This window comes from Phallusia mammillata, chromosome 1, assembly GCF_965637545.1.
Source record: "Phallusia mammillata chromosome 1, kaPhaMamm4.hap1.1, whole genome shotgun sequence".
Lineage (NCBI taxonomy): Eukaryota > Metazoa > Chordata > Ascidiacea > Phlebobranchia > Ascidiidae > Phallusia > Phallusia mammillata.
The window spans coordinates 3,895,983-3,920,472 of record NC_137252.1 but is presented as its reverse complement, the minus strand read 5'-3'; the positions used below and the strand labels follow the sequence as shown (position 1 = coordinate 3,920,472).

Genomic DNA, 24,490 nt, shown 5'->3' with positions numbered 1-24,490 from the left:
ACCATAATTCAAAACTTACAGAGTCACGCCCCAACATAAATGGCAACATAAGATGTTACAAATTTGTAATGATTCAATCCAGGGGTGGGCAACCTTTGTCACTGTGGGGCCAAATACAATTGCAATAATTAAATCGCAGGCCGCACCTTTTTATGACACAAGGTGATTTTACTTCGTTGCATACCAAAAATGCCTTACTGCAAGTAAAATTTGCATTAGATTCTTGAAGCATATTGTCAGGTCGCAGAAAAATAGCACCAGGCGCACTAATCTGCTCAAAAATATATAATAATTGGACCCGTTTGCCAGTACATTTTAAATCCAAGTGTCTCTGTGGGCCGCACACCTTTAATCAAGGGCCGCAGCTTGCCCACCCCTGATTTAATCTGATCACAAGATTATTTTCCTTTGACTAAACTCATCATTTATTAGGAAACAGTATATTTAATGTATCGTTTCTAAAAACAAAAATCGAACAACAGGTATTTGACTCAAATATATTGCCTTGTCTGCTTCTTGATGTTTCAAGACTTAAAAATGCTGTTAACAGTCATTCAGAGTTTAATAAGCAAAACCCTTTGTACTATATAATGACCATTGTAGCACTGTATGTAACTATATCCCTATGTGTCCTTCCAATCAACTCCATTCACATTAAAAGGTGCGTCTTATTTTACAACCATGTTGGGTAATTCAACCAGAATCCAGTCTGCAGAACATGGCAGTTCCCGACGAGATCTCGTGCGTGCAGGACCTATATGTCCTGCGTGCGCGCGTGCACGACCCATAAGTTCGCGTACAAGACCAATTTCAGCAGGCGCAAAGCAAGTAAAAGAGGTCAAGACAGCCCAATTAAATGCCTTTGGTGCAAAATTTTCCCGTGCAAACCCCAAAACTCGGCGTGCAAAAAATTTGTTTCAAAAAAAAATCGCGCGTGCAGCTGCCACACTCTGCAGACTGGACCAGAATGACAGAATGAAGTCTCATTTATGTTGTTTATTATCCGAATCAAGTTTTGACATGGATATGACAAGTCATCACAGTACAACTTGAAAATTAATTTGTTGATAAACAAAACAAAAACAATATATATAACATTTATATGTATATACTCAGTGGTGGGATTCAAATTTTTTGTCAGCCATCATAAAAGTCATATTTTTCAGCCGGTTCTTTTACAAAAAATCCATTGACAGTAACCAGTAATTCCAACCGGTTCGCTGATCTCATAAAATTTTGTGAGACGGTTCTATAGAACCAGTGCAAACCGGCTGAATCCCACCACTGTATACCAGAGAGAAGCCAGCGCCCAATCGCTTTACGCTGAAACTAAAAAAGATACTGTATTGAAATTTTGACACAATATTCTACGCTTTTAGAGCGTTTCAGCGCACAAACTTTCGAAAAAAAATATTTTCCAGTTATTAATACGCGTATGTTGAAATTAATATTCAGCGATATGAACGTCATAACGCCAGGGGTACTTCATAAAATGTCTTGCAAAGTCTTCTCCTAAGCATATGCTTCAAAATAAGCCCAAACACAATGATCTAGCAACGGGGAGTCAAGTCGAATTATTAATAATAATATGCCATATTCACCCCCAACAATATCCGATGTGCGCTGGCCCTAAAATTTAACGCAGTTCATTGAAATTTACAAATGTTGTTCTCTACATTCATACCTTTAAAATGAGCCATCACTCGAGCTTCTAGCAACAAGTTAACTGTACCAAATTTGCGATTGATAATTCATTAATAATGTCCGAAATTAACCCAAAAAGTATGCGATGTGCGCTGGCCCTAAACTTTATCGCAACTCCATGAAATTTACAAATGTTGTTCTCTACATTCATACCTTTAAAATGAGCCATCACTCGAGCTTCTAGCAAAAGGGAGTCAGCACGAAAACACTATCGAAAATTCATAACCGACATCCCAAAACCGATAAAATTCCACCCAAACAATATTCAATGTGCGCTGGCCCTAAATCTCATCGCTACTTCATGAAATTTATAAATGTTGTTCTCTACATTCATACCTTTAAAATGAGCCATCACTCGAGCTTATAGCAACAAGTTAACTGTACCAAATTTGCGATTGATAATTCATAAATAATGTCCGAAATCAACCCAAAAAGTATGCGATGTGCGCTGGCCCTAAACTTTATCGCAACTCCATGAAATGTACAAATGTTGTTCTCTACATTCATACCTTTAAAATGAGCCATCACTCGAACTTCTAGCAAAAGGGAGTCAGCACGAAAACACTATCGAAAATTCATAACCGACATCCCAAAACCGATAAAATTCCACCCAAACAATATTCAATGTGCGCTGGCCCTAAACTTTATCGCAACTCCATGAAATGTACAAATGTTGTTCTCTACATTCATACCTTTAAAATGAGCCATCACTCGAGCTTCTAGCAACAAGTTAACTGTACCAAATTTGCGATTGATAATTCATAAATAATGTCCGAAATTAACCCAAAAAGTATGCGATGTGCGCTGGCCCTAAACTTTATCGCAACTCCATGAAATTTACAAATGTTGTTCTCTACATTCATACCTTTAAAATGAGCCATCACTCGAGCTTCTAGCAAAAGGGAGTCAGCACGAAAACACTATCGAAAATTCATAACCGACATCCCAAAACCGATAAAATTCCACCCAAACAATATTCAATGTGCGCTGGCCCTAAACTTTATCGCAACTCCATGAAATTTACAAATGTTGTTCTCTACATTCATACCTTTGAAATGAGCCATCACTCGAGCTTCTAGCAAAAGGGAGTCAGCACGAAAACACTATCCAAAATTCATAACCGACATCCCAAAACCAATAAATATCCATTTTTTAAAATTTGCATGCCTTATGACTTGTACAGACTTGTTTTTAGGTCAGTTTTGGACTTGTTTTTCTAGGTCAAGGTTGTTTACTTGCACCTTGACTCCTCGTTCGCTGCGTGATGCGGTTCCTGGCGAGCGCGGAACTATTGTTCCTTATCACCGTACTCCGAGGCGGTCAAAGTTCCTTAATCATGGCTCGAGCGTAATCGTAAGGACAATGGTATATATTTGCTGAGCAAACAAAAGACGTTCTATTCTCTTTGAGAACTATTGTCTTGCGGAACGAACTCTTGCCAATCAAGCCTTTGTTTGCAAAACGAATTTTTGTTTATTTAAACAATTGAAAAAAAACTTTGAAGAAAGATGAAGATGTCTAGCGGTTTTACCCTGGTAAGTAGGTTTGCTATCACAACAATGACAAGCAACCTTTGGCAAAGTGAATGTTTATTTAGTGTAATTAAGTTATTATATCATGAAATTTGTTTTCAGGTTTCTGGAATGAAAGTACCTCGTGGATCGAAGATGTCGCGTGTTGATTATCGCAAAGGCGTCTCCGGAAAGCAGGTCGAATGGATCATTCCCGCACCACGGAGGCCGAGAAGCGTGTTGTTTGTGTCGGACAGCAACGCAAGGAATCTGGTCAGCCCTTGTGTAGTAAAACCTTCGCCTCAATTTTGTTTTGATTTTGCAGCAGTTAGCATTCCCGGAGGAACCATCGGACATGGAATTGTTGAGCTGCAAGATCGGGCTCCCGTTCCTAGGGTCGATGTTGTGGTGCTGGCCCTTGGAACCAACGACGTACTACGAAATCTAGGTCAAATCAGGACAAACCCCGGCGGACTGATTCGGAGTATCACCGATGATATTGGTCGCCTGGTTGAGAAGACCAAATTCCTGTATCCTTGTGCCAAGGTAGATATATTTGTAACATTTTTAGTTATGATTTGAAATTGTTTTTGATGCGTATAAAAGTTTATTTGTCGGTTACACATTTTGTTTTTGACAGGTGTTTTGCTGTGGCATACTGCCACTTCATTGGTACTGCGAAGGTCACTTCATTGGAGAAATAAACTCGGCGATTCAACAGGTTTCGGCCCGAAGAGGAGTCGAGTTTATGAACTTAATTGTTCCCAATTGTAGTGATCTGTGGTACGATCACATCCATCTTTCCGATGAAGGTTTACATATTTTCTTAAAACAACTTGAGGAGTGGATTCGCCCAAATGTACCAAATCACAGTCTTGCAGCGACGCCGGACAAACGTTTCAACTTTGCCGAGGAATTTCCGCCTCTGTCCGGCAGCGCTGCTAAAGAAACGCTGAATCTCCCTTTTTATCAGGTATATTAAAACATATAAACATGCCGTTTGCTGTTGTTAATGTTTCTCGATTTTAATGAGTTCGGTTTTTGTTTTTCTGTGGTACCAATGTAAAACAATTTTTTTCTTAATAGGCGACCAAAGCGAATTTTGAAACAGCGAAGAAGCGGGCTCAAGAGGCGGCTAAGAAAAAGCGAGAAGAAAAGGAGGCGGCTGAGAAGAAGCGGACAGAACGGATGGCGGCAGAGAAGGAGGTGGCTGAGAAGAAGCGGGCAGAACGGATGGCGGCTAAGAAGGAGGCAGCTGAGAAGAAGCTTGCTCAAGAGATGGCGACTAAGAAGAGGCGGGCGGAGAAGATGGCGGCTAAAAAGAAACGGGCAGAACAGATGGCAGCAGAAAAGGAAGCAGCTGAGAAGAAGCGGGCAGAACGGATGGCGGCAGAGAAGGAGGTGGCTGAGAAGAAGCGGGCAGAACGGATGGCGGCTAAGAAGGAGGCAGCTGAGAAAAAGCGGGCTCAAGAGATGGCGACTAAGAAGAGGCGGGCGGAGAAGATGGCGGCTAAAAAGAAACGGGCAGAACAGATGGCAGCAGAAAAGGAAGCAGCACCGTTGGAACAAACCAACCAATTCGAAACTTGTTTTTACGTGTCAAGGAAAGTGTAGGTTTGATACTTGTCAGCGAACATTTCGAATTGATTTAAAAGAGCTAGACAGCAAGGAATTTCAGGTTTCGTATAAGGGGGAAATAAAACACCGAATGAATACAGTTGTTGCTTGTCCCTTGAAAGGTTCGCGTCGCGCTGAATTAAAAAATACCTTGCGGCATGTTGCAGCGCGTGAACAACATTCTGAAAGCATTAAAAAACTGTCGGAGGATGTGTTTGAGTCAGGCAACAGAGATTTAGCCCCAAATGAGACAGTTTTAAAGAAGGCACGCCAAGAAGCCAGAAAGATACAGGTTTTAGATGAAAGCGAAATGGGAGCGTTGCAAAAAATGTTTGATAGACAGAGGGAAAACAGTGTCGGAGAAAAGCTTCCAGGTGTGTTAAGAAAATGGTCAGGCGAGCCACGTTCTGTTATGCTTTGGTCAGAAGAGACGTTGCGGATTTTTCACGACAGAACCCAGTTTGATGCAGCCTACATTGATGCAACAGGAAGTATAATTACAGGTGTTGCAAAAGAAAAACCTTTTTACGCATACGAAATCGTCGTACGCCATCCACACAAGGGTAGAGCACCGATTGCTGTAGGAACGTATGTCGCAAATTCTCACAACGCAACATCAATTAAACATTTTATCGGGTCTTTTAAAAGCGACGCAAACAAAGTTTGTGGAAAAACGCGCCCCAGACATTTAATTTGCGACGGTAGTGTTCCTCTGATTCAATCTGTTTTGGCTGAGTTTTTTGAGGAAAGTTTGGAAACGTATTTGTCTCGTTGTTTTTATGTTGTAACAGGAACGGCAACTGCAGAAGTGCTTGCAAAGCCGTTTCTGCATTTGTGTGGCAGCCACACCATGAAGAACATGAAAAACTTGGCGAGTTTAGTCAAAAAACGTCGGCAGGAAGTTATGTATATAATGGGCCTACTTACTTGCGCAGAATCCATGGAGGAAATAGAACAAATTGTCTATCATATGACAATTTTGTTTACAACGAGAGACGCGCTTGACGCAGAGGGCAGCTGGAAGATTTTGCAGCAGAAAGTTAGCCGCGATAGTGAGGCTAACTTTTCGGAAGAGAAAACCGTTTCGGACGCAAGCGACGATGTCCCGTTTGGCGATACTTTGACTGTAACTTCCGACGCATTGTTTGATAACTTACAAAAAGTAATCACACGGGCTAAAGGCAACGTACAGTCAGACGGTAAGGTTCAAACTAACGATTTTTTTTGTCCAGAACTTTTGGAAAAATTTATTAAATACAATCTTCCGAAAATTGCGCTTTGGTCAGGATTGATGCTCGGGGATCTCGGGCGACACGGGGACACACTTGCTTACAAAAATTATTCTGACATGTTTGTAAAGGTGCAAAACAGAGTCGAGCAAAACTTTACGAAAGACAATAGAACGCAGGGTATTATGGAAAAGAGTCAGCAAGAGTTGAAAAGAACCAGGTGCCAGGGAAGAAGGTTCAAGGGCCTACATGAGTTTGCACAGCTTTATGCAGATACGCATCTTGGACTTGTTAGACAGTATAAAGATGGGGTCAGAGTTGGAGCAAAACGCAAGAGAACAAAAACAGAGTCGTCGGAGCCTGCGGAAAAGTGGAGCAAGCGAACAAGAGTAGCGACTCCAAATAAAAATGCAGGCAAGTACATGCAGGCCCCTGTAAACGACCTTCGGGGTTGTACGAGTAAAAGAAAGCAAGTTTTAGACAAAAAGCAGGATAGTTGTAGCTGTCGCATGCCGAAAGACTGTTTGGCGAGACGCTGCTGTGCTGACAAGTTTATACCAGATTTTTCAATGAGTTCTCAAGATTATTCGGATTTGCTGCAAGCAGATGAATGGTTAGGCGATGCGCACATTGACTCGGCAATGCACATGTTGGCACAGCAGTTTCCGAATGTTATGGGTTTACAAAGTTGTTTGGCTTTCTCCAAGTTCGCGAAAAGAAACCCGGTATATACACCCACAAAAAATTTTGTGCAAATTGTTAATGTACACGGAAATCACTGGGTAACTGTATCCAATATTTTTTCACCAAACAAACAAACGATTGTTGTTTATGACAGTGCCCCTAAAGCGGAGTATAGCGATTACGATCAGTTCATTTTATCTAAACTTGTTTCTTGTGAACACAAGGAGCTAACATGTATTTTTCCTGGTGTTACAAAACAATCGGAAGATTCTGGAAATTGCGGTCCTTTTTCAATAATGTTTGCAGCCGCTTTGTGTTTTGGAATTCCTCCAGAAAACGTGCAAATCGACGAGAAAAGTTTACGAAAAGTGATATCACGATGGCTTCAAAAGACAACGGTACAGAAGAAAGACTTAGTTAAAAAGAAAAGTGTTTCAGAGTACAACAGAGAGAGTCTTCAGATTCCTGTATTTTGCACATGTCGTTTAGCTTACATCAAGGAGTACAGCATAGAGTGTAGTAGATGCAAAGAGTGGTATCATCCAGGTTGTGTCAAGGTCGGGGTTCCTAAAAACGTGGCTAAGAAAAACGTTTCCTGGTTGTGTGGTAATTGCTAAGAAACTCATCAAAATGCTTTGACAAATTTGCTGTGCATTTTACATTGTAATTTTTTAATTGAACCTACTAACACAAATTAATATTTTCGGATTTCATTTCATTTGAAAAGATTTGGAAAATTAATATAATGACTCACAAAAGTCTGGCCTTCCCGAGTTGAATCAGTCGTTCTCCAGAAACCTGGAGGTAATCATCGATCTGATTCCGGCGAGAGTCGTAAGTACCTCAGGATAAAAGAGGGAAACTAACAGACGAAGTTTGAATATTCATCGGTTTTGGGATGTCGGTTATGAATTTTCGATAGTGTTTTCGTGCTGACTCCCTTTTGCTAGAAGCTCGAGTGATGGCTCATTTTAAAGGTATGAATGTAGAGAACAACATTTGTAAATTTCATGGAGTTGCGATAAAGTTTAGGGCCAGCGCACATCGCATACTTTTTGGGTTAATTTCGGACATTATTTATGAATTATCAATCGCAAATTTGGTACAGTTAACTTGTTGCTAGAAGCTCGAGTGATGGCTCATTTTAAAGGTATGAATGTAGAGAACAACATTTGTAAATTTCATGGAGTTGCGATAAAGTTTAGGGCCAGCGCACATTGAATATTATTTGGGTGGAATTTTATCGGTTTTGGGATGTCGGTTATGAATTTTCGATAGTGTTTTCGTGCTGACTCCCTTTTGCTAGAAGCTCGAGTGATGGCTCATTTTAAAGGTATGAATGTAGAGAACAACATTTGTAAATTTCATGGAGTTGCGATAAAGTTTAGGGCCAGCGCACATCGCATACTTTTTGGGTTAATTTCGGACATTATTTATGAATTATCAATCGCAAATTTGGTACAGTTAACTTGTTGCTAGAAGCTCGAGTGATGGCTCATTTTAAAGGTATGAATGTAGAGAACAACATTTGTAAATTTCATGGAGTTGCGATAAAGTTTAGGGCCAGCGCACATTGAATATTGTTTGGGTGGAATTTTATCGGTTTTGGGATGTCGGTTATGAATTTTCGATAGTGTTTTCGTGCTGACTCCCTTTTGCTAGAAGCTCGAGTGATGGCTCATTTTAAAGGTATGAATGTAGAGAACAACATTTGTAAATTTCATGGAGTTGCGATAAAGTTTAGGGCCAGCGCACATTGAATATTGTTTGGGTGGAATTTTATCGGTTTTGGGATGTCGGTTATGAATTTTCGATAGTGTTTTCGTGCTGACTCCCTTTTGCTAGAAGCTCGAGTGATGGCTCATTTTAAAGGTATGAATGTAGAGAACAACATTTGTAAATTTCATGGAGTTGCGATAAAGTTTAGGGCCAGCGCACATCGCATACTTTTTGGGTTAATTTCGGACATTATTTATGAATTATCAATCGCAAATTTGGTACAGTTAACTTGTTGCTAGAAGCTCGAGTGATGGCTCATTTTAAAGGTATGAATGTAGAGAACAACATTTGTAAATTTCATGGAGTTGCGATAAAGTTTAGGGCCAGCGCACATTGAATATTATTTGGGTGGAATTTTATCGGTTTTGGGATGTCGGTTATGAATTTTCGATAGTGTTTTCGTGCTGACTCCCTTTTGCTAGAAGCTCGAGTGATGGCTCATTTTAAAGGTATGAATGTAGAGAACAACATTTGTAAATTTCATGGAGTTGCGATAAAGTTTAGGGCCAGCGCACATCGCATACTTTTTGGGTTAATTTCGGACATTATTTATGAATTATCAATCGCAAATTTGGTACAGTTAACTTGTTGCTAGAAGCTCGAGTGATGGCTCATTTTAAAGGTATGAATGTAGAGAACAACATTTGTAAATTTCATGGAGTTGCGATAAAGTTTAGGGCCAGCGCACATTGAATATTGTTTGGGTGGAATTTTATCGGTTTTGGGATGTCGGTTATGAATTTTCGATAGTGTTTTCGTGCTGACTCCCTTTTGCTAGAAGCTCGAGTGATGGCTCATTTTAAAGGTATGAATGTAGAGAACAACATTTGTAAATTTCATGGAGTTGCGATAAAGTTTAGGGCCAGCGCACATCGCATACTTTTTGGGTTAATTTCGGACATTATTTATGAATTATCAATCGCAAATTTGGTACAGTTAACTTGTTGCTAGAAGCTCGAGTGATGGCTCATTTTAAAGGTATGAATGCAGAGAACAACATTTGTACATTTCATGGAGTTGCGATAAAGTTTAGGGCCAGCGCACATTGAATATTGTTTGGGTGGAATTTTATCGATTTTGGGATGTCGGTTATGAATTTTCGATAGTGTTTTCGTGCTGACTCCCTTTTGCTAGAAGCTCGAGTGATGGCTCATTTTAAAGGTATGAATGTAGAGAACAACATTTGTAAATTTCATGGAGTTGCGATAAAGTTTAGGGCCAGCGCACATTGAATATTGTTTGGGTGGAATTTTATCGGTTTTGGGATGTCGGTTATGAATTTTCGATAGTGTTTTCGTGCTGACTCCCTTTTGCTAGAAGCTCGAGTGATGGCTCATTTTAAAGGTATGAATGTAGAGAACAACATTTGTAAATTTCATGGAGTTGCGATAAAGTTTAGGGCCAGCGCACATCGCATACTTTTTGGGTTAATTTCGGACATTATTTATGAATTATCAATCGCAAATTTGGTACAGTTAACTTGTTGCTAGAAGCTCGAGTGATGGCTCATTTTAAAGGTATGAATGTAGAGAACAACATTTGTAAATTTCATGGAGTTGCGATAAAGTTTAGGGCCAGCGCACATTGAATATTATTTGGGTGGAATTTTATCGGTTTTGGGATGTCGGTTATGAATTTTCGATAGTGTTTTCGTGCTGACTCCCTTTTGCTAGAAGCTCGAGTGATGGCTCATTTTAAAGGTATGAATGTAGAGAACAACATTTGTAAATTTCATGGAGTTGCGATAAAGTTTAGGGCCAGCGCACATCGCATACTTTTTGGGTTAATTTCGGACATTATTAATGAATTATCAATCGCAAATTTGGTACAGTTAACTTGTTGCTAGAAGCTCGAGTGATGGCTCATTTTAAAGGTATGAATGTAGAGAACAACATTTGTAAATTTCAATGAACTGCGTTAAATTTTAGGGCCAGCGCACATCGGATATTGTTGGGGGTGAATATGGCATATTATTATTAATAATTCGACTTGACTCCCCGTTGCTAGATCATTGTGTTTGGGCTTATTTTGAAGCATATGCTTAGGAGAAGACTTTGCAAGACATTTTATGAAGTACCCCTGGCGTTATGACGTTCATATCGCTGAATATTAATTTTAACATACGCGTATTAATAACTGGAAAATATTTTTTTTTCGAAAGTTTGTGCGCTGAAACGCTCTAAAAGCGTAGAATATTGTGTCAAAATTTGAATACCGTATCTTTTTTAGTTTTAGCGTAAAGCGATTGGGCGCTGGCTTCTCTCTGGTCCACTGTATATACTGTTCTTGTTTGTTTTTTTAATTTAGCGACAATCCTTTGCTATTTAAAGTGGACTGAAACAGTACACTGCTGATAAACAACAAAATCATTTTCATTTTATTTTAGTGTATTGCTTTATGAGTGTGTGTAAATTTAAATACATTCATTGAATCCAAAAAGAATGTCAGATCGATCAATTTCACAGTTTGTACCATGTACAAAACCATATATTTACCTAACCTTTAATGCATAGCTAATTCTAGTTGATTTTAAGCAAGTCGGTCTAAAATTGCCTTGAACATTTCGAACACTTTCTCTGCCCACATTATATCAGCAATGACTGTCAATTTCCTTTCTTACCAATACATTATGCCACACCACACAGTTCCTGTAAATGTGCAACAACAAAAATGTGAAACTCGACGAAGAAAAAAACAGGAATTCTACGTGCGGTTGTTTTGTCATGCTTGGATGCGCACGCCCTTCAGCAAAGATTTTTTTTTTACTAGTGTTAAGGATCTTTTTCGAAACTAACGATCATGAGTCGAATCGCTTGTTATATGGGTTCAGGTTCGGTTTGGGTTCACTACTTATTGGGTTTTGTTGCGGTTCGGGCAATTTACCCGATCCGAACCGGTTCGCGGCGTTTAAACCGGTTAAAATAGCCTTTTGTTTAATTTTAATTCCATCGATTATTATTTACATGGCATTAAGAAATCCGCAAAAGAATTTTGACTGTGCGCTGCGCGACACCCTGTAATTCATCATTTTTTACACGCCCTACTGTTGTATCTCAGTCCTTCCAGATTTTTCGGTAGTTGCTCTAAAATCAATAATCTTTGTTGAGGCGCTTAAAAACATATTACAGGTTGCCTTCTTACTGGTTTGTTTGGGGTTCCTGTTCCTGTAACATACATTTGTTTCTATTCCATCGGATCAAAACAACTAAATTAGCTAGTTGATGCAGTTAAATTCACAGTAAAGGCAATAGTCGTGGATTCGAATCTCACCGCAGGCTAGATTTTTACCATTGCTTGGCGACCGGCTTTTTCGCTACAACGCGTTCAATAGGCCTGGTGTAGTTCTGCTAGGATTCAGTACATGTAGTTATGCACTTGTGAATACTCGATTGGAACTTATATAAGATTGCTGGCAGGTGTAAGTATGTTTTGTATAATTGTCTCTTGTGACTCTCCAAGTTAGCGAAAAAAGGCAAAGGATATCCCAGCAATAGGCTATTAAGTGGAAAGTACAAAATTCAAAGTAAAAGAGCGTTTTTATTTGTCGAAAATCGTCGGTTACAATTTGTAATAATGGTCAACCCTCTGATCCGATTCCTTGATACAAACAACACGAGAGAACCAAACCGAACATCTGCAGAAAAGATTCAATTTGCAAATTGATCAATCATTGCATACAATTTTATTTACTTATTTATTTTTATTAAACGTACCTCTACAACAAACACACAAACGATTATAATCCCCAACAGCCAGAAGTATACTGCCACCTTGTGTTTGCACCCCTAAAAATAAGTTTTGTACCAAATTATGCAATCTAAATCAGGGGTACCAAATTATGCTCTCTAAATCATTTTGCACTGCGGACCGTTTTTGAAACTGAAATTTTATGGCGGACCTGCCTTTAAAAAACTACAAATATTTAGTAATAAAAACGCTTAAACAAGTTTGTTTTTCCCGGTATGCACAGAGACAATATTTCAAATCAATTAGTCTAAAATCTACGGCCCGGTAACGAATTTCTCGCGGACCGGCACCGCGGGGCACCTTGGTATGAAGATATTCTTTGTACATTCCTGGCGACTTTGGTGTCCACATCATACAGTTGGTAAGATTTAAAACGTTGGCTGAGGCCCCAATTAACTAAAAAGGCAAAAATAGGTTATGGGAAGGTGTGAATGAGTGGCTAATCGTATCACAATAGTTTTGTACGACAATTTAAATGTAGAAAAAGTTTTACTTCATATAAACAACATTTTAAAAGGAAAATGAACTAGAAATGGTTTACGGAACTGATTTTCGTTTGCAACATGAAGTTGGGATAAACTGGGCTTCCTCCACTGGCATCCATCTTGGCTCTAGTTCTGTTGGAAACGAAGTTTGAATTGGAGCAGGTAGAAACTGCTCTCTGGTGGCATTGCTCGGGGAAAATGAACTGTTATTGTCGCCGTTAGGTGGCGTGAGATCGGTAAAAGTAAGATTGAAGTTCCCTTGGTTGATCCAAAATGTTTGTTCCCAGTCTTCCGGCCCGTTTATTCCACAACATTCCCACTAAAAATAATAGAGCTGGTTAAAATAACAATGCTCGTGCACAACTGGTAGTAATGACGTAAACGTCTGCCAAGATGGCCGATTGGTTGACTAAACGCATTGTGTTCACAAGGTTGCGGGTTCTAATTCTATCTCATTCGGTTGTGTTTCTTGAGCAAGAAATATAAAAAAAAATGATTTAACGGACTTGCAATAAAACAAGCAGTTTGACGACGAACTCATTGTGAACATAATGCATTCAGGCGTTGAGGATACTGAGGATAAAATGAAACAAACAACAAGCTGTCCAGTAAAAATCGCTGTGAAAACGTGAAATTGTTGAAATTGCACGGTTTTGGAGCTCACAGTGGCTAACAAAACAACTTCATTTTAATTTTTAAACTGATCATAAAATTTCATCCAACTTAAAGCAAGCATGTTAGGTCACATGACCTAGATATCTTAGGATAAATTGACAAGTGATGAAAAGCGGTTTGGTTTCTATTGTTTTTAACTTACGACAGATTGCAGTGCGTCCCAATTATCTGTTGTCATTCGGTTTCTATTCAAATTTCCGTATCTTTTGATCATCGATTCCTTCATGAATTCTTCGATCTGCCGAGAAGAAATATGTCGTTGAGTATAGCTCATAGTCTTTTCGCCGTTTGCGGAAAAAATACACTTGCCTTTGGAAAATAGAGAATTCCCAAAATTCCTGCCACCGTTTCCACAATCAAAACGACAAGTACAACAAAGAAGAACTAAAAATGCAAAATAAATTGCATTATTATTATTTTTTGTCGTTTAAATGTCAACATTAGCTGCTGAGAGTGCACACTGTTTGTCTGTTTTGACCTACAAAGTCTCATCAGTGCAGCTGGTGACAAGAGATAGGCCGTATTTGCTAGTGGAGAAACGTTGTGCACTGTTTGCAGCTTATCATTTATTGGCTTAATGCATTTACAACATCAACATTCTTACGATAAACATTTAATCACAATAACCACTAATTTGACTATTTCGTACCGTTATGAGCAGGCATTTGCTGTCGTTTAGGGCACCACAACAGCCGAGAACGCCGACAAAAAAGATAAAACCTCCAATAAAAAGCAGAAACCAAACGCCGGAAATTATGGCTGGATTTGAAACAGAAAGAATTTGTTGAAAACTCGAACCGTCGACAAAAATCCAAATTCCAACGCCAAGCAAAGTTCCTCCACTTAACTGCAATATTAACGAATCATTTATAGATAAAACGGCCTGTTTTAACTAAAAACTATATATCTTACCGAAAACAGAAAGTTGAATATAAACATCAAAATTCGAACTATATGGAAACAGCCATCAGCCATTTTGAAAACAATTTGCCTCTGTAGGACAGCTTCAAATTTTTTTAACTGTATAATCTGGAGTGCGTATGTTTGGCGTACATAACGGCATGCCGAAACTTTTTCATTCGTTGTTCTAATTAATTGACGTCACAATGTCAGGTTTAATTATTCGAACTGGTACCCAGTGATGAAATCAATACCTATATGTAAAACAAGTGATAGGCGACACTGGTACTAGCTAATTTAGGCCAGGGAAGCGAATTTTGTTGAATACTTTCTAAATTTACGTTGACATTTTTCAAAAAAATACTTGCAAACTATTTATTGAAGTGAAACCATGTTTTAAAATACCCGTACAATATTTAAAACCAGAAAAAAAATTTGTTTGGGAACATATTACCAGATAAAACCCGCTAATATAGAAAACGTTTTTGGTCGTTTTTACACGGGTGGTATAACGAATCTTCGTAATTGTACTGAAAACGTGAAAAGAAATGTAAAGAAATTATTTGCTTGAAAAATCCGTTGGTGCTTTTGTTTGCTCAGACTCTGTACCGCCCCTTGGTGGTCAGTTTGAGAGACAAGCCCGCAGAAAATTTGTTCTGGTGTGTTGGCAATTGTCGGTAAATGTAAAATAATGTTTTCTTTTCAAACTTGCATTACGGGGAAAAAATTAGCCCAAATAGTAAACGCAAAATTCATTGAGAAGTATGAGAACAATTTCTGCTAAAATTTACGTTACTTTAATCGTTCGGATTGCAAAGTTTCAAGTAAAAACATTTTTAACACACCATACTTTTAAGTTTTCATTATGTTTGTATTTCTGCAAACGAATTAAACCAATTTAGAAAGTTATTTTTATTGTAGCCTTGGCATTGTTTTTATTTGTCGGTTAAATAAGTAACTTTGTAGTGTTTTTTTATGTGTCGTTATGTTATAATGTGTTGTTCTGCAATAATATACATTATTTCTTATATTTGTAACAGCTCTTGAAGGGCTAGGCCATTGTGAATGTGTCTGACTATCTGAATTATTTCATCTTGTAATGGTTTAAAGACAGCCAAGCAGATATGGTCCTCTCTTCTAGACAAAGAGATGAATTGTAAGTCATGAAAAGCATGAAATATTTTTCCTTGATTCGAAGTGTTATTTTGCTTTTCAGAAATTCAGCTATATTGGAATACCTAAAGTCAAATGGATACACAAAATCACTGGAGGCTTTTAGAGAAGAAGCAGATGTGGTACGCTGACTTTTTTGTTTTAGAATCTTTATTTTCTCTGCATGTAGATAAGCTTGCTGTACACCAGTCTGCAGAGTATGGCAGCTGCACGCGCGATTTTTTTTGTGAAAAAAATTTTTGCACGCCAAGTTTTGGGGTTTGCATGCGAAAATTTTGCACCAAAGGCATTTAACTGGCCTGTCTTGACCTCTTTTACTTGCTTTGCGCCTGCTGAAATTGGTCTTGCACGCGAACTTACGGGTCGTGCACGCGCGCACGCAGGACATGTAGGTCCTACACGCACGAGATCTCGTCGGGAACTGCCATGTTCTGCAGACTGGGCTGTACATACACATAAAATGCCATGATATGAAAACATGTGTACTGTTTGTTTTTCTATAACAATAAACTATTTTCTAGTGATGGGACGAGTACCCGGGACTCGGTTTCGATGGTATCGATCGATTTCAGTGGTATCGATACTCGTACTCTGTATCGAAATATTTTGTCTCAGTTTTCGATACCAACATGCGAGTACCGAATGCCGATTTACACCATAAGAATACAGGCAACTTTATGTCAATATTTGCTTCGGATAGCACAAAATTGGAAAAAAAGTTCCGCCAGTTTATGTATCTTTTTCGCTATCATGTGGTGATTACATTTTTCGGCATGTGTGTGTTCTCGCCTGTACCCCTGCCATGGATGATAAATTAGCCAGTGATATACAACTAAGTACAATTCTACGCTTAAGTACTCGGTAATCGTACTCAGCACTTGGTATCGAGGATATATACATGTGGTACTTATACTTGGTATCGGTACTCGCTTCAAAACCTGGTATCATCCCATAACTACTATTTTCTTAGAGAAAGCATGGAACTACTTGATGTGGTACTGTTTGGTTAAAAGTTCCAAATAGGAACAAACAAATGATAGGCTACATAGAGAAGTGTATGGTCTTCAAACAAATATTTATTATTTAACTTCTTATTTTTCAGACTGAACAGACAGACAAAAAGTATGAAGGACTCATGGAGAAAAAATGGACCTCTGTTGTCAGACTTCAACGCAAGGTGTTGAAATACTTGTTACTTTTTAAATATGTGACGACAAAAACAAGTGTTTGCAAATTTAGGAGTACATTTTTTGCAGTTATGTTATATCTCTTGTTAATCATTCTTTCAATAGGCTAATGCTGCTAAAGCTTAGAAAATAAAGGATCTAAACATGTATTGTTCGTCATAACTTATCTGTCACTTGTGTAGATGAATATCAATTTAATGTTTCATGTTTAGGTTATGGATTTGGAGACAAAGTTGAATGAACTGCAGAAGGAAACAAGAGACGGGCTTGCAAACCCACGTAAAGATCCAGCCGACTGGATTCCGCGTCCACCAGAGCGATGCTCACTCAGCGGACACAGAAGTCCGATAACGAGAGTGATCTTTCATCCCGTCTACAGTATTGTGATTTCAGCTGCTGAAGATTCTACTATTAAGGTATGATTTAGGCACACAACGACCATGTTGGCTTAAAATATATTTCTTCAAAACTGAATTTCAAGATGTGACATATATAAAATAATTGACAGCTAATGAATGACCAATAACTGGGATGAATTTTTTCAATGTTGAATATTGTATGAATTATAAGTGACTTTTTCAGTTCACTAAATATATACAATGAACGTCCTGTGACTCAAAGAGTTTTTATGAAGCATTAGTTGAGAAGCACTGGATTAAACCATTTCATGTATTCTGAATCTTTAAACCCTGCACAACTGATCTCTGTTTTAGGTTTGGTATCAATTAACAATACATCAAAACATGAAATTGTGATGAACTAGATTGTTACTAATCAAAATCATTAGTGTTAAAAAGTCAAGTCCCTTGAAAAGTCAATCTTACTGTTAGGGTTAATCTGCAGTCACACTGGCAGCAAACCTTTACAAGGAATTGATAAAAAATAGCCATATCCATCTCGATTTTGCTTGACAATATACAAGTGGTCTTATCTGGTGACAGTGATGTAGGGTCATTGATGTTACCTTTGAGGTTTATAAATTTGACTGTTGGTTGACAGATTTGTGATCACTGTCACTTACATCCCACTTAACCATCTGTAGAAAGTGTTTTGCCTCTCATGTAACTCAGATGCAATTACTAAATCAATATGTCTACTGAGGGGACTTGTAAATTATGTATTCTGGGTCAATACTGCTGTAGTTACATAACAAAAATACACCTTGTAAAAGTAAGGTATGCATGTAACAATAATAATGTATATGTTTGCCTGCCAATGGTCAAAAGTTTTAGCATAGGTCTTAAATGTTCAGAGTTGTTTTATCATAGGTCTCTTGAAGCTAAAATATAAATATGGATTTAGTGGAGCTATGTGTCCCAAACTATATGGGCTTGATAAAAAAACTATTCAAATTTGATCATTTTTTTCTGGTTTTGAAAATTCAACTGGATAGCCCCAAATTTAAAGTTTACGATTAAAATTCATACATATATATATTTTAAAGCATACTTAAAAATAATGCATCATTTTTATACTTTTTCTGTTTTTGTGATAGTTTTTGTCAAATATTATATTCTGCAAACAGTACATAAATATACATAACAATCACACATATATGTATTTTAACATATATATATATATATATCACTGAAAAAAGGTTGTGGTGACAAACTATATGAGTTTAAACTTTCTCGCTTATAAATTCTTCCAGTGGTATGATGCGACACACATAGCAGCATTTTGTTGGTCTTTCCCTCCCACCAATAAAAAATTCATGAGTTTGTTTAAAGAGGAAGGTGCATCATAGGATTCTTGCCTTGCACCTGACGACATATCTCGCAGTTTAAACTAAGAATGAAAAATATTTGCAGTATAAAAGCTGATAATTTATATATATATATATTATCTATCCAAAATATTATGGACTTATAATGATTAACTTAGTAATCTGTGTGTTTTGTTAAAAGTTGTATTAATAAACATTTTGGTAATATTTCATTCATACCTTGCAGTTAAATGTAAGACTGAAAAATGTTTTTCTGTAGAAAAAGCTGATAGATTTTTGTCGTGTTTCCAACAATAATTGGGTTTAAAAATTGGGTCATTTCAGTGATAGGTCATGCCTTCTTGGAAATCATTATTTTACATTTTCTCACGTACATGCAATTTCTTTTGTACACGTTTTACAAAAGTTGTGCAGTATTTTATGTTTTTCTTTCAGGTTTGGGATTATGAAACGGGAGATTTTGAGAAAACACTCAAGGGTCACACAGACTCTGTACAAGATATTTCATTTGATTCATCTGGAAAAATTCTCGGTAAGCATAAACTCAAGGTCCAGTTATCATTTTGCCATCAATAGTTTTTAAGTTTTTGTGTTCTTTATTGCCATTATCCTTTTCCTTGCTGTCATAGCACATCACACAAGTTTTTGTAGCTGTGTCGTGTGTTTTTCTGGTGTAACATTATGAAAAGGTGTTCTTATATTTTTGTTTTTAACTTCACAGCTTCTTGCTCTGCCGATTTGAGCATTAAAATTTGGGACTTCGAAGGATATGAATGCACAAAGACATTGACAGGTTTGTTGGCATATCAAAAATAACTTGCATAAAAAATGGACAAGCATTTTGACACCAAGTTTTCAGTGCTTCACATAAAAAGGTGCTGCTAAGTGCTCTACTGAAAATCACAAAACTTAAATTTTGAGTTGGGTTATGTACACAAAAATCAAAAACTGAAATACTGCAATCAGTAAGAGCAAATAATAAGCAAAAAGCAGTGATATTATTGTTTCTTCTGAATCACATATATATATAAGTTTAATCCATGGTTATTTTAATTTTTTGAAAACACTTTTTAGGCAGAGTTATCACTTTTAAAAACAAAAATGGTCACAATTAAAATATTTTCAACACTATCTTTTTGATACAGGTCATGATCACAACGTTTCGTCAGTATCTTTCATGCCCGACAACGACCACATTGTGTCGGCAAGCAGAGACAAAACTATTAAATTGTGGGAATTAGCCACTGGGTAGGTTATAATGTTCCTAAACATCAGTTAAATTACATGAAAGTGCTGCATCGAAATATTGTTGAATTTTTTATGTTTATTATGCAGCCTAATTGTTTCAAAACATTTGTAACAAAAAAAAATGATAGTTGCTGCTTGTTTTAAATCTCCCATTAGGTACTAAAATGGACAAAAATCAGTTACAATCAGTACTTTAATGACAAACGTAAACAATCAAATTGGGTATAGATTAAAAAGCATATTTACATGTTGGTAAAACACCGAAGCGTATTGTTTTGGCATCTTTATATCCAAGATAACCTTATCTTATGGGACTAACAGGGTGATTTTATTGGCATCAAAGTTTTCTGATCTCTTGTTATTAATGTAAACAAGGTAACTCTATCCGTGTGTGTGATGTAAACAGCTTTTTATGTCGCTCCTGCCTGTGGTATCGAGCACAAATTAAAACCAATCTATTCTATTTGCTGCAGATGTTATCCAGGTGTAAACAAATATATGTGGCTGTAACTTGAATGAAAAGAGAATGATGCAATGGCAATGCACTATTGAATGATTAGGAATATAAATTAAAATATTTGTATGTGCTATTTAAAAAAGTACAAAAAAATTAACATTTTAATACAAGCACACACAACTATGCATGTATCAAAATGTTGGAACTCTTTAACTATATGGCTTCACAAGTTATTTGTGTTTTAGTGTTCAAAATGTTTTAGTGTTCAAAACCAGGAAAGTTTTTATGTATTTGCATTTTCTGTTTCAGATATTGTATCAAGACATTTCTCGGTCACAAGGAATGGGTTCGAATGATTCGACCGAATTCGGATGGATCGCTTTTGGCAAGTTGCTCTAACGATCAAACTGTAAGTTAGAGGTTTTTACATGTGGCCAGCTATTTAGATCTAGTTTACAATTTAGCAACAAATGTTGATTTATGAGTGCACATGATTATCTATGCTGCACATAAACTGGTGTGTGGCCACAGCATGCACATGAAATGTTGTTTTAGTGTACCCTGGTGCCGTGTGTGTATGTCCAGGCACATGAAAATCTATTTTGCTTACAGTGGTCTTCAGTGTACTCATAAAGCTTGTGTGTATGCCAAAATACAGCTGCACATGACTTGTGTGCGGTCACAGTATGCACATCTAGTGTTGCCAACAGTGGTCCTAAATGCACTCAGGGAGCTGGTGTATATGACTAGACACATAAAAATCTATGCTGCACAAAAACTGATGTGTGACCACAGCATGCACATCTAGTGTTGCTCTCAGTGGTCTTCAGTGTAGCCAGGGAGCTTGTGCGTATGTCTAAATACATGAAAATCTATGCTGCGCATAAACTTGGTACATGGCCACAACATGCATATCTGAATGTTTTTAAATTAGAAACGTCCAAGCAACCAATTTTATGGTTTACAGGTTCGAGTTTGGGTGACAGCCTCAGCTGAGTGTAAGTTTGAGTTGCGAGATCACGATCATGTTGTGGAGTGTGTTTCTTGGGCTCCAGAGGCGTCTCATGCAAACATTTGTGCTGCTGCTGGTGTTGAGGTAAGCTATCTTCACTTCCATTGCTGATTACAATTACATGGTTTATTACTAGCAGGGATTTTTAACCCAGGCCAGATTTTCCTGGTCTGGTTCTGGTTTTCAGATAAGCTTTTTTGCTCATGATGATAAAATGCTTAAATTGTGTAAATTATGTTTAAACAAAGAATAATATTAAAAATAATTTGCAATTGTTAAGTTACAGTTATGCTTTTGTCTCACTACAGTCTCTTTAATGAATTTTGTAATTATAATATCATAGTTGCATATAAACATCTTTAAACACAGTTATACACTAAATTCATAAATGCAACTGTAAAAAAAAACTGTTTTTAGGTGCGCAAAGGTGAAAAAGTTGGGCCGTTTATTGTCTCTGGATCTCGGGACAAAACTCTCCGAATTTGGGACGTTTCAACAAGTCAGTGTATGTTCACACTGATTGGGCACGATAACTGGGTGCGTGGAGCTGTGTTTCACCCACGGGGTAAGTTTCTCCTCACATCATCCGACGACAAGACCCTCCGTGTGTGGGACATCAAGAACAGACGATGCCACAAGACTCTCGCTGCGCACGAACACTTTGTCACTGCTCTTGGTAAGTTCAAAACTTGTTGGCTAGAATAAAATACCTGAAAACTCAGAAATTATTATTCGTTTGTAAGCGCAGAATACAATAGTAATAAAGATATCATGATTCTTTCATTGGTGTAAGATGGAAAACTTAAAAAAACATAGAATTCATGAATTTTTTTAAGTGTAGAATAAAATAGTAACCCAGAAATCATTAATCATTTGTAAGTGTTGGTCTCCTTCCTGGAAAATGATGCAGGCTGATTTTGTTTGACTACACTTTTTGACCATATTTGACCGAATCAGTTGAAACAATGGTCAGCAATCACCTGCGGCCCGGTACCGGTCCGCGATTAAATTTCCATTTCAAAAACAATCCGCAGTGCAAAAAGGTTGCCGACCCCTGTGTTAACACAAAGGCTACTGAAACATGAAATCTTTTAAAAAAATGTTTACGAGATTTTGTATTCAATTTGAAAATAGATTTTGCATGTAGATGTGAAGTTGGGGCATTTCAACTGCTGGCAATATAATTCAACTTAAAGACATATTGATACTGATTTGCATCATGTCTTATTCTAGTTGCTTTTAATTGAAACCCTTTTCTTTCTTTCAGATGTTCACAAAAGCAAACCATACATTATCACAGGTAGTGTAGATCTTCTAGTGAAAGTGTGGGAGTGTCGTTGATGGTCGGCTTCTATCACTGGGCTGCACCACATAAAGACAAATGTGTTAGCATTTAATATCACACGAATGGTGGCAACCCTATGAGCACTGCAAAGACATAATGAAAAATTTGGTAAAAGCGTTAACCTCACTACCAAAAACAAATGCAGAATTTTCATTTTCTGTTGGTAACGTATATTTTCTTGCAAAATTGTTGGATGGTTGTTTAGCTTTCTTTGCACTAGCATAAAACATTTGTTACAAATTTATTTTATTTGGGTATTTTTCACGCGTTATTGAAACCAGTTAAAGAAATGTTACATTAACCCCAACTGTGGCCTTGGGATGATAACCTTGCTCAAAGCATGTCACGTTTTTGTGTCGTAACTGCAATATATCTATTGTTGGTCATGATAGAAAGAAGCATTGCTGTCAGCATTGGCTGGCTTAATTTTTTTTTCTGCTGCCAAATTTGCTGCTTGCGTCAGAGAATTTGTGTTGCTAGGCAATTGTCACATGTTGCAGGTACTACTAAGTGTTGTGTGCAAAATCAAAGGATTAAAATCTTCAATACGACCAATGTTTCAATTTAAAACCAAGTTTCATGACTGAAAACTATTCAGTGGTATTTGTTGAAATGTTAAGTGTTTTGCAGGATTTGGTAAAAAAAAATGTTCAAAAAAATGTAGTTCGAATAAAAAACATAAGTTTACCTCCAACATAAGACTTGACACATTTTCGGTCAATTAGCTAATACCTTTGTTTAGATGTTTTAGGGTAAAAGTGTAAACAAAATGGAAACAATTTTGTGATCATTATTCCTACACAATCTACATGATTTATTAAGTGTTGACCTAAATTTTTCTGAACAAGCAACCGTTTTGGCATCTGAATTTGGTGTTTTTCGCATGAATTGTTATTATTAGTGGCGTTTGCGTGTACATATAAATTAACTTGTTTAAACTATTTAAATTGCTGCAGCGTTTTTTTCTGTGTTCCGCAAAGAATGTCGGTCTAAATTTGTGTTGCATCATTTACATGTGTCATGCAACAAAGCATGGAAGTTCCAAAACCGAAACAACTGTTAGAGTTTTGTTTATTGTCAATTTTCACAAGTTCATAACGTTGTAATGGGGGACGGACCACTTATGTGCTATTGTTCAACTACAACGCTATATGCTAAAATTACATGCGACAGCTTTAATGGAAGGTTGGCCTACATCAAATTGGTTTGAAATTAAAAGTAACAAAACTGTGGAAATTTAAAGCATTACATCACTACTATGGCCCTCTTCTGGCTAAGGTTAACCATACCTTCCTGAAAAAACACATAACTTACTCTAAATGCTGGGTTGGGGCCCATGACCACAGGCATCTTAATGTTGGATTCAAATATATTTGCTGTAGTTTGTTTTGGGTGCATGAGCTTCCAATTATTAAAGCAACTAACAACTTCTCTTGCATCAAATTCACGTCACACAAACAAGACATTTGAATTTCACCTTTAAAAATATAACACTGTAACAAACGCTGAATTCTGGCTGACTAAATTCATTAAAGTTTTGATTTCACATATTGTCTTCGTAAAATATAAACCACGAAAGTTTAAGTTTCCCCCTGTTAATCTTTATGCTTGGAAACCTGGTGATTATTGTTATCATTCAAATACATGTCGTCAAGCACTGAGTGTTGATTTGTACAGTCTATCATGAGGTTTAGTTTAGAGTTCACAAAGTTGTTGTATTTTTTTGACATACAGTAGACCAGGGGTCGGCAACTCCTGGCACGTGTGCCAAGGTTGACATGCGAGGTGGTTTTTCACGGCACGCCAACCGATTTTCGTGTTTATATTGAAGTAACAAACATTAACCTGATACACTGTTTGTTATCTTAAAATTCAGCCTTACATGCACAAAACACTCTGCTTGTCTTTATTATTGATATCTGCTAGCCCAAACCACTATTATTTAGAAAAATGTTGGCACACGAGGTCATTAACATGGAAACAACAAGTAAATTGGCATGCGTCTCCTAAA

At 37.3% G+C, this 24,490-nt stretch overlaps 3 protein-coding genes and 1 long non-coding RNA gene across 5 annotated transcripts; 3 read left to right on the top strand and 1 right to left on the bottom strand.

The window, feature by feature from the left end:
* Positions 1 to 3,142: 3,142 nt before the first annotated feature.
* On the top strand, positions 3,143 to 4,991 carry LOC145205280 (uncharacterized). Of its 2 annotated transcripts, XM_080077978.1 has the most exons (4): positions 3,143 to 3,239; positions 3,339 to 3,761; positions 3,856 to 4,188; positions 4,302 to 4,991. In XM_080077978.1, exons 1-4 carry the CDS (start codon positions 3,213 to 3,215, stop codon positions 4,827 to 4,829), a joined length of 1,311 nt encoding a protein of 436 aa, XP_079934104.1. In that variant the 5' UTR covers positions 3,143 to 3,212; the 3' UTR covers positions 4,830 to 4,991. The 2 variants fall into 2 exon arrangements, with proteins under 2 accessions (XP_079934104.1, XP_079934097.1); XM_080077971.1 differs by having other exon boundaries at positions 3,143 to 3,761.
* Positions 4,992 to 7,952: 2,961 nt separating this feature from the next.
* On the top strand, positions 7,953 to 10,793 carry LOC145205326 (uncharacterized). Its single transcript, XR_013853636.1, has 2 exons — positions 7,953 to 10,397; positions 10,754 to 10,793. It is a non-coding gene; the product is annotated as an uncharacterized LOC145205326 (long non-coding RNA).
* A 1,248-nt stretch (positions 10,794 to 12,041) lies between these two features.
* Positions 12,042 to 14,835, bottom strand: LOC145205316 (tetraspanin-18B-like). Its single transcript, XM_080078006.1, has 8 exons — positions 14,344 to 14,835; positions 14,081 to 14,278; positions 13,741 to 13,815; positions 13,574 to 13,669; positions 12,818 to 13,075; positions 12,572 to 12,667; positions 12,238 to 12,309; positions 12,042 to 12,158 (listed from the first exon to the last, which is right to left on the bottom strand). The coding sequence occupies exons 1-8, from the start codon at positions 14,404 to 14,406 to the stop codon at positions 12,102 to 12,104; spliced, it is 915 nt and encodes a 304-aa protein (XP_079934132.1). The 5' UTR covers positions 14,407 to 14,835; the 3' UTR covers positions 12,042 to 12,101.
* A 515-nt stretch (positions 14,836 to 15,350) lies between these two features.
* LOC145205306 (platelet-activating factor acetylhydrolase IB subunit beta-like) lies at positions 15,351 to 24,140 on the top strand. The gene is made up of 11 exons (XM_080077996.1): positions 15,351 to 15,487; positions 15,548 to 15,626; positions 16,607 to 16,681; positions 16,904 to 17,107; positions 18,853 to 18,949; positions 19,139 to 19,210; positions 19,563 to 19,665; positions 20,432 to 20,531; positions 21,090 to 21,218; positions 21,552 to 21,810; positions 22,402 to 24,140. The coding sequence occupies exons 1-11, from the start codon at positions 15,456 to 15,458 to the stop codon at positions 22,473 to 22,475; spliced, it is 1,224 nt and encodes a 407-aa protein (XP_079934122.1). The 5' UTR covers positions 15,351 to 15,455; the 3' UTR covers positions 22,476 to 24,140.
* Positions 24,141 to 24,490: the final 350 nt, after the last annotated feature.

Excerpts from the sequence above, each read along its gene's own strand:
- LOC145205280 (XM_080077971.1), top strand. The coding sequence starts at position 3,213 with ATGAAGATGTCTAGCGGTTTTACCCTGGTAAGTAGGTTTGCTATCACA. Across the intron at positions 3,762-3,855 it reads TCCTGTATCCTTGTGCCAAG|GTGTTTTGCTGTGGCATACT; the intron begins GTAGATATATTT and ends TGTTTTTGACAG. Across the intron at positions 4,189-4,301 it reads TGAATCTCCCTTTTTATCAG|GCGACCAAAGCGAATTTTGA; the intron begins GTATATTAAAAC and ends TTTTCTTAATAG.
- LOC145205316 (XM_080078006.1), bottom strand. The coding sequence starts at position 14,406 with ATGGCTGATGGCTGTTTCCATATAGTTCGAATTTTGATGTTTATATTC. Across the intron at positions 13,076-13,573 it reads GGGACGCACTGCAATCTGTC|TGGGAATGTTGTGGAATAAA; the intron begins GTAAGTTAAAAA and ends TATTATTTTTAG. Across the intron at positions 12,668-12,817 it reads CATGTTGCAAACGAAAATCA|TTAATTGGGGCCTCAGCCAA; the intron begins GTTCCGTAAACC and ends TTGCCTTTTTAG.
- LOC145205306 (XM_080077996.1), top strand. The coding sequence starts at position 15,456 with ATGGTCCTCTCTTCTAGACAAAGAGATGAATT. Across the intron at positions 15,627-16,606 it reads TTAGAGAAGAAGCAGATGTG|ACTGAACAGACAGACAAAAA; the intron begins GTACGCTGACTT and ends CTTATTTTTCAG. Across the intron at positions 16,682-16,903 it reads TTGTCAGACTTCAACGCAAG|GTTATGGATTTGGAGACAAA; the intron begins GTGTTGAAATAC and ends TTTCATGTTTAG.